The sequence below is a fragment of the Megascapheus bottae genome, chromosome 1 (genome assembly GCF_031878675.1).
Source record: "Megascapheus bottae isolate mThoBot1 chromosome 1, mThoBot2.hap1, whole genome shotgun sequence".
Lineage (NCBI taxonomy): Eukaryota > Metazoa > Chordata > Mammalia > Rodentia > Geomyidae > Megascapheus > Megascapheus bottae.
The window spans coordinates 66,014,732-66,029,592 of record NC_143509.1 but is presented as its reverse complement, the minus strand read 5'-3'; the positions used below and the strand labels follow the sequence as shown (position 1 = coordinate 66,029,592).

The 14,861-nt window shown below is 37.8% G+C and overlaps 1 protein-coding gene and 1 pseudogene across 1 annotated transcript in view; both read left to right on the top strand.

The window, feature by feature from the left end:
• Cd96 (CD96 molecule) overlaps positions 1-14,861 on the top strand; it is a 36,392-nt gene that overhangs the window by 5,362 nt on the left and 16,169 nt on the right. The window contains 1 exon segment of the mRNA XM_090330907.1: positions 5,397-5,521. Coding sequence (XP_090187033.1) covers positions 5,397-5,521 — 125 coding nt within the window.
• On the top strand, positions 6,541-7,894 carry LOC150069363 (mitochondrial import inner membrane translocase subunit Tim17-A pseudogene; annotated as a pseudogene).

Sequence of the window (14,861 nt, the reverse complement as noted above, 5' to 3'; positions counted from 1 at the left end):
GAACTGAAGAGCTCAGGGACAACACCCAGGCCCAGAGTTCAAGCCCCATGAATGACAAAAAAAAATTATTCTAGCCCAATACTCTGAGTTAATTTTTGAATTAATCTACAGTTCCTAAAATTGAATACTACTCAATTCTAGAATACTTTAAAATGTATGATTTTGGTGTATTTGAAAATGGGTAGTTACTAGGATGTACAACATGGTTTTTAATTTCTCAAATTGCAATGTGCATTAGGAGTTTTTAATTAGAAACAGTCACAATAAGGAAAGTGATATTTCAAGTTTGGCCTTCTATATGTTCAATGAGGAGCAAGATGAAGGCACACAGGTAATGGTAGATAAACAACTAAAATTATGGCACCTGATTTCAAAAAGAAGCTTAAGTTGCAATATATAATTTGGTGAGTCATCTGAGTGTAGTTGCTAAGAATTCTGATAGGAAAATAAATTATCTGGGGAGTGAAAATGAGTGATTAAAAAGCAATATAGCGCTTTGACACAATCCATGATAGTGAGGGGAGAAAGGTATTTTCAAAGGCAAGAGAACTTGGTCATGATAACCTAGGAAAAGAATGATCTAAGAGCAGAACTATCAACGCTGGTGTTTCTGAGAAGACAAATGGCCATTGACTTGTGTTTAGGAACATGACGGCTTACCAGGATCTGGTTTTGGTGGCATGGACTAGACCAGGATTTCAGCTGGCATATTGTATATAAATTTATTTGTTTATTTGAAATAGGGAAGAGAAGGGGGGAAACAAGATGATTGGGAGGGGGTGGAGGAGGGAAATGGGGACAAAAACATGAGAAGGGTTATCCATGCGTGCAAAGTAATGCACCTACTAACTGGCAAATGTAACTGTAACCCCCCTTATACATTACCCTGACAATAAAATTTTTTTAAAGAAAGAAAGTGCTATCACATACAAACCTTCAGCATAATTTTAATTATGTTCTAAAATCTAAGTGCCAGTGATTGTTTATAGAGATTCCCTTCTTGAATATTTGTTTGTTAAACACGTCATTTGAAATATGAGGTAAAAATCAATGTTAATAAATTGTGTGCTTAATGTTGTCCATTCTGGATTTGTATTATTGCCTTTTTAGCATCATCTTTTCATATGTACTTTCTAATCATTTTTTTAGGAAACTTCTCTAGAGTTATTGTTTTTAGTGTATTTTCTTCTCTATGCTTTTATGTCTCTGTTTTTCTTCAGTGCTTTCTGTTGTACATATTATTTCCCTTTCTTTCCATGCCACTTCCTTTTAATATCTTTTATCTTTTAAATTAAATTCTTGAAACATTTTTCTCAGTGCATTTCTTAAAGATTTCTTTTAATGCATTCAAGTTTGTGCTTGTTTTCAGTTTCATTCTGCTTTTATCTTTATTTGGGGAATGACTTTTTAAATCATTTTTCCAAGTGTTTCCTAAATTCTATCACCTATCTTTCACAAACTTTATTTCCCCCAAAAAGATTTTTTAAAGTCAATCTTTTGCACAGATTGGGTCTTCTTTTCAGTGGATCCATCTTACTAACATATCCTGTTTGTTGTAGGGATATTTAGTTTTCTAGATTATTTCTTTTCCTGGTAACTTTATGGTGAATCTACTACATTCCTTTTCTATTGCTAGGGCTTAAATTAAACATTATTATTCTTACCAATGAAAGGATGGGACAGCCTATCTTTTCTTTAGTCTTTAGTGTGTCTAGAGCCCCCTCTTCTGTCTCTTTCTAGATAAACACTCTGCCATTGCTTTGCTGGGTGTTCTTCCTTTGTCTCTTGTCTAGCACTTGGCATCTTTGACTTTAGATCCTCTTAGACCTGTCCCATTTAAGTTAGATTTGAACCTGAGGATTTCAACTCTGCTCCAAGACCAAGCCCTTTTCCTGTTCTTATTGAAGCCTCTCTCCTTTCCCTTTCCGCTGCTGCTCTCAGAATATTCTGCCTGTCTTTCCACTGGTCACTTGCCACTGGGATCAGGGCTGATTCTATACTCCAAGGCAGAGTATGCAATAGCACAGTAGACTAAAGAATTTGTGACCCTCTATCAATTCAGGAATGTTGTTATGAAGTGTTTTTGCAGATATAGTTTATGTGATCTTTCCTGTTTTATAGGAGATTTAAGCTGTATTCAGCATGTTACACCATGTGTACCATCAACTTCCCAGAATTTTTTTTAAAAACCTTCAAAAAATGTAATACATATATATTTGGAAAATGTGCACTAAAGTATAATTTGTATATTGAAAGTATTTTATGGGCTTCATAGATATTAATTTCTAGACAATTCTGGTTTAAATAAATTTCAGTAAAATAAGTACCATAGTTTCAAGACTAAAATTAAGTAGTAGTACTGCCATAAAATATGGTTTTAAAATTGTTATAAAAATGTTAAACAGGGCCTGGAGTTTGGCCTAGTGGTTAAAGTGCTTGCCTAGCATGCACAAAGACCTGGGTTCGATTCCTTGGTACCACATACATACAAAAAAGCTGGAAGTGGTGCTGAGGCTCAAGTGGTAGAGCTCTAGCCTTGAGAAAGTCCAAGGACAGTGCTCAGGCCCTGAGCTTAAGCCCAGGACTGGCAAAAAAAAATGTTATACAAATAACTCTATCTGAAAATGCTATAGTAGTTCAATTATTTAAACAATAAGGAAAAGGTATCATTTTTTTATTATACAGTTAGAGTAATATCATCAGTCCCCCTTTACAAGCTAGTTCCACAGTCAGTTTGTGCAGGTTCCACATCTACAGAATTAATGACAGATCAAGAATATCTGGAAATAAATGGTACCTGTACTGGCATGTGAATTATTACTTAACACAAAAAGTAACTGTGGAATTTATATTACATTAGGTGTTATAAGTAATCTAGAGATCATTTAAAATATACCAGAATATGTTCAAGTCACACACAGGTGTGCCTCTTTACCTTAGATTTTGGTAGAAATCCTCAAACTAACAACCTGCAGCTAAGAAGGAGGACTGTATCAAGAAAAGCAGTAGAGAGCAAGGAAGGCATAATCCTACATTCTGAGCTTGAGGAATTAACATTACAAGAAATTTTTAAAAATCACTCCTTGAGGGTCCTGTAAGAAAAAGATGCTTTGCCATGAAGACTTGGGTCAGTCAAGGAAAGGAGAAGGAAAAAGTCCTCACCCAGAGGATATACAACACTGGTGCAGATGAATCAAAACAAATATCTGAAAGCTAGGTACAGCATTCTTTAGTAAATAAAACTAATTTCCTATTTAAAAACTAATTTCCTATTCATAGCATTGAGAATGTTCATAGCCAATTATCTACCAGCTATACTTCTAGAAATATATTTGGCACCTGAATGGTCAATAAAATAAAAATCAAGACTGAAGAACATAATTCACTAACTGAAAGTCACTAGACAAACAACACTGAGTATATATGATGCAATTATGGAGAATACTTTAAAATTTCAACTACAGATAGATTAAGAACATTGGAACACCAAACATGTTTTAAAGGAGATTTTATACATTAGTCAAAAATGGGATTGAAAAGTTTGAAAAAGAATATTTGTAAACAAAGTAGGCTGCATAGACATGTTTAAATATAACATTTTAAAGTATTAAAATTATTTAGGCTGGTAGGGCGGCTTAGTGGTAGAGTGCTTGCCTAATGCACACAAAGCCATGGGTTCAATTCCGCAGTACCACATACACAAAAAAATGCCAGAAGTGGTGCTGTGGCTCAAGTGGTAGAGATCTAGCTTTGAGAAAGCCCAACGACAGTGCCCAGCCCCTGATTTCAAGCCCAGGTCTGGAAAAAAAAATACTTAGCTTTCTTGGAGTTTCCTTATATATTTTTTTCTGTTTCATTCCTCTGTTGAAGGACTGTTTATAAGATCAAAAGAGATCATTACCTATGAAGGCAGAAAAAGAAAAAGTGGAACATGGAAGATCGAATGAGAAAGCACAGAGGATAGTTAGAACAGTAAAACTGTGCTGTGTGAATTTGTCATGGTTGATGTACATGTAACCCTATGCATTTGTCAGCATGAACATTAACAATGCTCCCCAGTGTGTGCTGTGGTCTTATAGTCATCATGTGTCACTATAGGTTATAAATTGAAAGAAGGACATTACTGACCTGTGGGGTGGTGATGGGAGGGAGGATATATGTGTGTAGAAGTAGATGTGTGTGTGTGTGTGTGTGTGTGTGTGTGTGTGTGTGTGTGTGCATGGGAGCTTTCTGTACTTTGTGCTCATTGGTATCGTGAGATGCTCTAAAAGTAAAAACAGAATGCTGGAGGGGATGTGGCCGGGAGGGACACTGTTGGTGGGAGTGCAAACTCGTTCAACCACTATGGAAAGCAGTATGGCAGTTCCTCAAAAGACTAAACATAGAACTCCCCTATGACCCAGCAATTCCACTACTTGGCATTTACCCAACCATCCAGAAACAAGGACATACTAAATCCACTAGCACGACGATGTTCATTGCAGCACTATTTACCATAGCAAAAATATGGAACCAACCCAGATGTCCCTCAAGAAGATGTGATATTTCCACACAATGCATCCATCAAAAAGAATGACATCGCACCATTTGTAAGGAAATGGAAGACTTAGAAAAAATCATATTAAGTGAAGTAAACCAGACTCAAAGGAACATAGACTCAATGATTTCCCTCATTTGTCATAATTAGTATAAACCTTGGACTCTCCTAGCAGAGGTTTACAATAGGGCAAAACCTAGATACATAAGGCCATATAGGATGAGGCTAAATGAAAGGACCTCCAAAATATAGAAACAAGAGCTATATAATGTGTGATTGTTGTTCTTAATGTACTACATTATTTCTCATCTCTTTTGCTGTCCCTTGTTTATCTCATATTGGTACAGTATCCTACCTTGTTATCTGATATATTGTATATATGTTTATTTGTTTGTTTGAAATAGGATCGGGAAGGGAGAAAAAAAGATGAGAGGAGGGAGTTAAGGGAGGGAAATTGGAACAAAAACATGAGAAAGGGAGCAATATTTGTGAAGTAATGGACCTTCTATCTGGAGAATATAATGTAGCCCTTCTATTAATTACAATAAAAAATACATGAAAAAAGAAAATCCAATCGAATTATTCAAGCCAGGTTATAAAGTTTTATATTCTATGTAATTGTACAAACTGTAACAAGAAGGTAAGTGTGCCAGTTCAAAGCTAGAGGAGAAGAATATGTCAAACAATGAGTTCGAGCCTTATACAAGCCACTCTCTGAATTGTCCCTGGTTCCATTTTGCTGGTTTGGTATATAGTGGAGTACGTCCTGAGGATGAGCAAATCTCCATACTGAAGCCGTCTGGGGCACTTCCCTATGCCAATCAAAGGTCCAATATTTCCACCTTTTGTTTTGTTACAGTTATGCAGGAGGAATGGAGAAGGAACCACACAATAGAAATCGAAATTAATCATCCTCTGCAAATACCATGCTTTCAAACTATCTCCTCAGAAATCTCCTCTGAGATCACCCTTGCATGGCTGGTGGTAAGAGTCACCATTTCCAATGAATAATGGCAATGATAATTAAATATTAATGAGATAAGAAGAATAGCAGATGATAACAGAGAGATGCTGGATATGAGGCTGGCTTAGGGCCAGTGTTTGAGGGAGGGCTAGGAAAGGGAGGGAGGATGCTAAGGGTTCTTCCAACAAGCCAAGCCTGCAGGCCATGAGTGCAATGGATGAATTTAGAACTGAGTTGCTAAAGGTTAATTTCTATTTCAAACTACATACCATATCATGATTCTGGAAAGAACAGTGTAGAATGCTGTGCTGGAGAGAAGCTTCATCAAGCAGAAGCTCTTGCTCACCAATATTTATCTTAAAATCTGCACAAAGGTGTAAGTCTCCCGTTTCCCAGAGCCTTATTAGTATACAATCATAGTACTATTCACTATCACTTCAGATCAGGAAATACAAATACCAACTTTTATAAAATCTAAGTAGAAAATGGCCATGAGAGAAAAAGCTCTTGTGGAAGCAATATTTCCTGTTCTGCTGTAGTCATTCCACAGGCGCCACAGACCCAGAGCTGCTGGCCCTTCTAACTAGGAAAAGAAAAAGCCAGAAATCATTTCAAGAAATTTTACAATTATCTTTTGTTTTTGTAGAACACTTTACCCAGCCAGGCTAACATTTTGATTATCCATTAAAGATCTTCACTTAGTGATCACATTGATAATGATAGTTATTTACTAAGTTTTCTCTCATGTCCTATGTGATAACTATACTCACCCACTAGTTTTCGTTACTTTGAATATCAAAACATTTATCCATACAGAGTTTTGTCTGTATTTCAGATTATAGTTTCATTTGGCCTGTTTTTTCATATGCATGTATTGTGTATATATTTTTATCTGCTTTGTTATTTTATCATTAGACTGCAACATTATCCTGTCATACTTTGTCATTTCGAAATCTAATTGCGAAAAATAAAAACACCAGTGATTTAATAATAGATCTTTTAGTGGTAATTAACAGATTTGTCTCATAATAAAATCAACATGAGTGTAGTAATAAATGTGAAAGAATTGTGTCATATTAGCTGTGTGGTAAGCCAATAAGAGGGCAGGCAGCTGTCAACCAATACACACACTAAAGCTCTAAAGCTGTTAAATCAACTGACAGGAGAATAATACAATTATAAAGATACCAAAAACACATTTTTTTCAGGAATCACATAACAAGGTAGCAATTTAGATGATCCAGAATACTGTTTCATATTAGTTTTTGGATTGATATCGAAATAAAAACATAATATTTAGAAATCCTTACAAAATTTATACATCCCATGAAGTGGCAACTAACAGAGCTTGGAAAACACTGTGGTTTGTGATTGGTTATGCTCCTTACAAGTTATCTTGTTCATTTGGGGATGGTTGGAAACCAGACACTATCTAAGAAATAAAGGAAGGAAGGAAGGAAGGAAGGAAGGAAGGAAGGAAGGAAGGAAGGAAGGAAGGAAGGAAGGAAGGGAGGGAGGGAGGGAGGGAGGGAGGGAGGGAGGGAGGGAGGGAGGGAGGAAGGGAGGGAGGGAGGGAGGGAGGGAGGGAGGGAGGGAGGGAGGGAGGGAGGGAGCCTGAGCCAGTGACTTACAGCCTGTAATCCTAGCTACTCAGGAGGCTAAGATCTGAGGTTCAAAGCTATCTCAGGCACAAAAGTCTATGAGACTCCATTATCTCCAATTAACTGCCAGAAAACCAGAAGTGACTCTGTAACTCAAAGTGTTAGAGCACTAGCCTTGAGCTGAAGAACTCAGGGCCAGCACCCAGGCCAAGTTCAAGCCCTATAACCAACCCCCAGCTCCCCCTCCCCCCAAACAAGTAGCGACGGCAATTCTGTGGCCATGTGGCTGGAGTCAAGATAGAGAAGTATGCCCTAGAGCCTTGTCCTTGGAGAACTATGGATGACTCTGGTGGGTCCATCACAGCGCTTCCACAGATGGCAGCATCTTCCAAGCCATCAAAGGGTTTTGAAATTCTCACATGGGAGTGAATCACAGACTAGAGGTGAGTTTGACAGCTATTTAAAACCAGGGTCCTTCCACGTGGGAGGTTGCTTTGCCATTTGGGGTGATCTATCTATTCTCCATGATTGACTGTAGTATGGTTAAGTCAGAGGAAAAGATCCCTGGAAGTTCATACCTATGGATGCCTTAACAGGAGCCAGAAATGGACTGGCTGGGTCAGCAGCAATGGGAGGCATTCTCTTAACCTTAATTGAAGGAGTTGGCCTCTTGTTGACAAGATTTGCCTCTGCTCAATTTCCCACTGGTCCTTGGTGTGCTGAGACCCCTTCCAGCTGCCTTCAATCCTGTTGTCATCCTCGCCTTTGGGAAACTATCAACAATATCAATAGATTTTCTTTGCCAGGATTGCTTTAACCAAATGAGCTGCGGTTCAGGAAGGATTTCAGATCGAGATAGATAGATAGATAGATAGATAGATAGATAGATAGATAGATAGAGATATATAATCTGTTTTCACAATTGTAGGTGGTTCAACTGTGCCCAAATAGGCCACAAAGAGACATTTAACACTCTTTCCTATTTAAAGGAACATAAAAGGAGGATCAATTATGCTGTTTATTTATACACATTTGGATTGCATTGTCATCAGAATGAATGATTAATATTATTAAAAGAAAAGTGCTAAGAAGATGAAGGACTAAAGAGCAAATAACAGTGAGATGTGATCATTAAATTCCTTAGGGACTTCTCCACCTGGTTATGTGTGTACAGTTAGCGAAACAATAAAAAGCGCCTGGAACTTATTCTTTCTTTTTTGTTGTAACATATAGGGGGGTTACAGTTATATTCACCAGATAGTAGGTGCATTACTTCTCACACATTGATACCCCTTCTCATATTTTTGTCCCCATTTCCTTCCCTCACCCCCTCGCAATCATCTTTTTCTCCCCACTTCCCTTTTCTATCCTCCTTTTAAGATTAAGTTGTAGAGGTTTACTTTTCATACTAAGATGCTACAGATAATTCTGAACGATATATGAGAAGAATTATGCAGTGAGCCCAATCACTTCACAGCAAAACGCTTATGGATTGAAGGACATAGCAAAATACCCACTTTGAAGTAGGCTATGCTAGATTTTGGTTTTGAGGATGCTGGATACAAACGCTTAGGGCTATTGTGTCTTGAGCCTGGTCACCAGAAACTTTACCACACCCAGCTTGCTGCAATGTAACAAATTCTAGATGAGAAGACTTTGAAAGAAAATGTTGGGTGTTAATTCTGTTTGGAAGTAAAGTAGAGATTCCAGGTGCAGTGGCTAATCTTAGCTACTCTGGAGGCTGAGATCCGAGGATCAAGGTTCAAAGCCAGCCTGGGCACAAAAGGACTTGAAATTCCTATCTCCAATTAATCTCTAGAAAACCAGAAGTGGGGCTTGACTCAAGGGTAGGGTGGTAACCTTGAGCTGAAGAGCTCAGAGATAGTGCCCAGGCTAAGTTCAAGCCCCATGATCTACAAAATAAGGAGGAAGAATAAGAATGAGGAGGAGGAGGAGGAGGAGGAGGAGGAGGAAGAGGAGGAGGAGGAGGAGGAGGAGGAAAAGAGGAGGAGGAGGAGGAGGAGGAGGAGGAGGAGGAGGAGGAGAAGGAGAAGGAGAAGGAGAAGAGGTGGGGGGGCGGCCCTGGTAGCACATGTCAGCAATCTCAACACGCTCAGGGTACAAGTGTAGGATCTGAGTTTGAGGCTAGCCTGGGTTTCTCTGTCTCAAAAATTCGAAAACATAAAAGATTAAGATTAGAAAGGAAAGAAAATATATGTTGTTTTTCATGTTCTTCTTTCTGTCTGAGTTCCCCTTATTTTAGATAGCTCACGTAAGTGGAACCATGAAATTTTTAAAAAAGAACCTTAAAAACCAATTCTGTGGCTATGCTGTATCCAAATGAATGGATTTAGGTTAAAGACTTCAGAATACAACCTGTCAATAATTTCTCACTGCCTAGACATTTCTGAATAGTCATTAACATGGAAATAAAAAATATACCCTAAAACAACTTCCTATGCTATTCCAGGATGTAGTCTTTCTTTGTCATCTGTCACAAAGCATATTTTCTACTTTACAGAATTTGGCTTCCAATATGCAAAATTTCCCATGCGTTATGTCTGGCATCAGTGTAAGTCAATTGTTCTTGATAATCATTGACAGTATGCAGTTGTTAAAAAATAAATGAAAGGACCTCTAGGATATAGAAACAAAAGCCATATAATGAGTGATTGTTGTCCTTAACATACTATGTTATCTCTCATCTCTTTTGCTATCCCTTGATTATCTCATATTGTTACAGTATTTCACCTTGTTATCTGATATATTGTATATATGCATATTTGGTTATTTGAAATCAGATAGAGAAGGGGAGAAAAACAAGATGAGGGGCGGGGGTGGAGAGAGGGAAATGGGGACCAAGACATGAGAAAGGGTATCAATGTATGTGAATTAATGTACCTTCTATCTGGCAAATATAATGTAACCCTTCTATTAATTACAATAAAAAATATATGAAAAAATGGTGAAGAGTAGAGACAATAGTGGAAGCCCTGCTCTACTGCACGTGACAGTAGTGGGAAGGCAGCATTTCACTTATTCATATTTCCCTGAAATAGGACAGATAAAAATTACCTGGTGTATTGTATACACATTTATTTGTTTATTTGAATCAGGGAAGGGGAAAAACAAGATGATAAGACAAAGGACAGAAGATGAACCAGTACAACAGAGATATTCACAAGACAATAGGTTGAAAATTAACTTCACAACTTGGGAGGGGGTGGGGAGACGGAAAGTGGGAGAAAAACATGGGAAGGGGTAACAACGTTCAAGAAGTAATGTACTGGCTACCTTATGAATGTAATTGTAACCTCTCTATACATCATCCTGATAATAAAATTCAAAATTTTAAAAAGTGCTTATTCTAATTACCACAAGTCTATTACCAATGACATTGGTTTAACAAACTTTTACACCAGTGACTTTCTTTGCTTATAGTTGGATTTTTAGTATTTGTAACTTCCCTCATGGGTGAGTAACTTGTTTTCCTAAGCTGCTGGAAGAATGTTGTCTGCAATCTGAACTTCTCCATGGCAAAGTATTCATGACCCACTTTAAGAAAAACTTCTAGCAATTCAATCTGATGCCTAGAAGTATAGGCATTCAACAAATAACTTTAAAAAAAAACACTTTAACTCTGTCCTAATTTCCAGAGACCCATTCATCATCCTCATATTAAATTAATGGCAGCTAAATTCATGCTGTTTGATTGGCCAATGAGTGGAACTCATTAAACATCCCCGAAAAAGCAACCTTTATCTAGCAGTGGCCCTCAAAGAAACTATGAAGGTAATGTGGTCATTATCTCTGAATCTTGCCAGGACCTTCAGAAGAAATGAGTCAGGGTGAGTTGAATACACAGGTCACACAAAAAAAAAGGTGAACACTAAACTTCTTCCACAACCCCCCGCCATACTGTCACCACAAAGGTGGTTCCTACAAAAGGAAGACAGTGTTGACAAATGTGCTGATTAAATTCCTATTGAGCATTCTGTTTCAAAACATTAACATCTAGGTGCTTCTTTGTTTTATACGTGTTGATGGTCGTGGGATTTAGCAAATCTGGTATGTCAACATCTCATAGCTTCATATTAGGAAATAAACTAATGCCAAAATTATATATATATATATATGCAGAGGACAGAAATGAACTCCCTAGTGAATATTTTAGATCTTTAATGTCTGACTCATCTAACAATGATAATCATAACAATGTGACAGTGATCCTTACAATGGCTCTGAGTAAAACGTCAAGATGTAGAGACAGTGTATCTGACTCAGGAGGGCAGAGACCTGCTATTCTGTCCCTTCCTCCTATCCCTACTGCTTTATTAAACTCTGGGAACAATTTTACATATGGAAATTATCTAGGTCACCAGAAAACAATGCATGTTTTCTTCTATGTGAAATTTTATAAAACCTAATTAGCTCAGCAATAACCCTCATGGGAAAAGCTATTTTTAGGATTTTCGTCATCTTTCCCCTATTTGCTGTGGGTAACACCACTATACTGAGGTGGCATATGTTACATACAGATTTTTCATGCTGGAGAAGTTGTATCTCAGAACTGTGATGACACCAATACAGACAGGCATCAGTGCAAACAGACCATACATCTAACACTGAATTTTCATGAAACACTTTTGTGCCCCAGGTAGATGCAACAGGTCAACCTGTCAATGGAAACTGAACATCCATAAGAATGGTAGGATGTTAGACAAGAAATTATAGAATGTGAATGCTTTTAGGTGGGATGCAGTTCGGACAAATGCTATCTTGCCCATTTTATGTCCCAAGACGCAAATGGACAGTCATCTCGGAAATTCTTTAGGCTTATTTCAGGAGCTCCTAAACACACTTCAATACTATGTTTTCATTCCAAACCATCTTCCTGATTTCTCACAGCATAAATTTTAATTCCATCCAATAAACAGATATGAATATGTTCAGAGTATTAGGTTCAATAAGGTTAAAAATTATATTGGACCTATTTCCTACCATAACATACATCTTTTATTTTGAAAAGAATAACAACATAAAGGAAAATAACTGATTCTCTGGGGACCTAAGAAAAGTTCTATAAAGGTTATATTTGAGCTGAAAAAACAATAGCTGAGTTGCAAGAGGTAAAGCAGACATATATTGAACTCAGACTCTGGGACTCGTGCATACAAGTGCATAGTAGACATGAGGAAAGGAGTGAAGAGTACAATGGTTACAAAATTTAGTGGAGTAAAACTAGGTCCACAAACCTGGCATGATGGTATATTCCTATGATCCTAGCTACTCCAGAGGAGAAAGTGGGAGGATTGCAAGTTCCAGACCAATCTGGGTAAACTTAGTGATACTCTGTCTCAAACATACATACATATAGATACATGCATGCATATGTATGTACATATCTATGTACACATGTATGTATGTACCTATAAACCTGTGGCTATAGCTCAAGTATTGCCTCAAATGCAGGAGGCCCTGAGCTGGACTCTAAGACATAAAGCAAAGAACAGAAATATTTGAATTTGGCCCAATATTAGTGGTAAAGGCAAACAGAGTCTTAGGGAATTTTTATTTTTTTTTTCTGCAGAGTATTTTACCATGATGATCTGGCTGCTAAAACCGAATGTTTGAGCCTAGGTGATTTCTAATGAGCCAAAAACATGTCATTTTGCAGTTCTGAAGGATAAGGAGCTATAAATTATGTGCCACAATTTAGGGATTGGTCTCTTTGTTAACAATGTGGCATCTTCACACACACACACACGCACACACACACACACACACACACACACACTTCACTTTTCTCTGTGCGAGCAGCCACACACACGCAGGACCTCCATTAGTTGTGAGTTGCACGCCACTTTGTTGCTGAATATCAAAGAGGGATCAAGCCCTTTTCCTGACACAGCAAGGCACACAATTGTTGAATAAAGTAGGTTTTGTTCATTTGATTTGTTGGTTGCCTCTTTATCATTGAAATTCCTGGGGCCAGTCACACACTGCCACATACTAAAGACAAAAGCAATTTCTCTTAATAGTTTCCAGGTTGTGACAACTGTACACTTCACTGCACAGCAAAGTGACAGACATGAATGTTCCAAATGGCAAGTCATCTACCAAATAATGAAGGAAATTTTCCATTCCAAGATTTTTACAAAAATAGACTTCTGTATAGCAAAAGACTGCAAAGTATGTCTTGTGTGAAGGGGCCTGCAGAGGAAGCCTAGCTCTTTAACTACTGGTCTCCAAGCTACATGCCTCACTGGATGAATGTCTAGAGTCCTATATAATTTATCATGTCCCAATGTGTGTGTGTGTGTGTGTGTGTGTGTGTGTGTGTGTGTGTGTGTGTGTGTGTATCATTCAGTGTTTTTACTTGTAGATTTACAGGAACATTCCAGCTACCAGAAATGAGGAAAAACATGCAATCTATATTTCTTTAGCATTGACATACTTTGCTTAAAATAATTTTCCAAAGCTGGGTGTGGTGGCTCACGCCTGTAATCCTAGCTAATCAGGAGGCTGAGGTCTGAGGATCACAGTTCAAAGCCAGCCTAGGCACTAAAAAGTCCATGAGATTCTTATCTCCAGTTAGTCACCAGAAAACCGGGAAGTGGTGCTGTGGCTCAAGGGTTAGGGGGGTAGCCTTGAGCCAAAGAGCTCAGGGACAATGCCCAGGCCAAGTATAGGGCACTATGTATATATTCCATCTTATCTTGATCCATTAGTTCACCAAGAGGCAACTGAGTTGATTCCATATCTTCGCTATGGTAAGCAATGCTGCAATGAACATGGTTGTGCTAGTGGCTTTAGTGTGTTGTTTATATTTTATTGGATAAGTGCTCAGGAGTAGGAATGCTGAGTCACAGGGAAAATCTATGTTTAGTCTTTTAGGCAACCTCCATACTGCTTTCCAGAATAGTTGAACAAGTTTACATTCCTACCAACAGTGTAATAGAATCCCTTTTGGTCACATCCGTGCAAGGATTTACTACTGTTAGTTTTCTTGATAATGATCATTCTAACTGGGGTGAGGTAGAATCTCATTGCTGTTGTTATTTGCATTTCTTTTATGGCCAGAGATGTTGAATATTTCTTCACATTTCTATTGGACAGTCTTACTTCTTCCTCTGAGAAGTCTCTCTTTAAATCTTTATCCCATTTATTGACTGGGTTGTTCAGTTTCTGAGAGTTTATTTGGGGAAGGGGTTAATATTTTGAATATCTAAGTATATCTTAGATATGAGGCTACTGTCTGATGCATAGTTGGTAAATCTCCCTTAGAACAGGATATTTCTATATACCTTGCTATCTATGTCCTTTGCTTTGCAGAAGCTTTTCAGTATAATGCAATACCATTTACCTAGTCTTTCTTTGCTTTTTAAGGATTCTCAGTCTTCACTTAGGAAGGTCACTGTATACCTAGAAGGCCTAGAGTTTCCCCTCTCCCTTCCTGTAATATTTTTATGGTATCTGGCCTTATACTGAGATCTTTGAGCCATTTATCATTCTAAATCTTATCATTTTTTAGTTATACCTTCTATCTTTTTTTTAATGTTGTAGATCAAACTCAGAACTTTGCACTTGCTAGGCAAGCACTTTGCATTGAGGTACATCCCAGCCTTATCTCACTTTTTAAATAACAAATTCCAAGTCATAGCTATTTTCTCTATTTTGTAGCTCTTTATACATCAAATGCATCTCCCTTCACCCTTTCCCATGTTAGTTCCTTCTGTTTCCTAGTATGCAATGATTC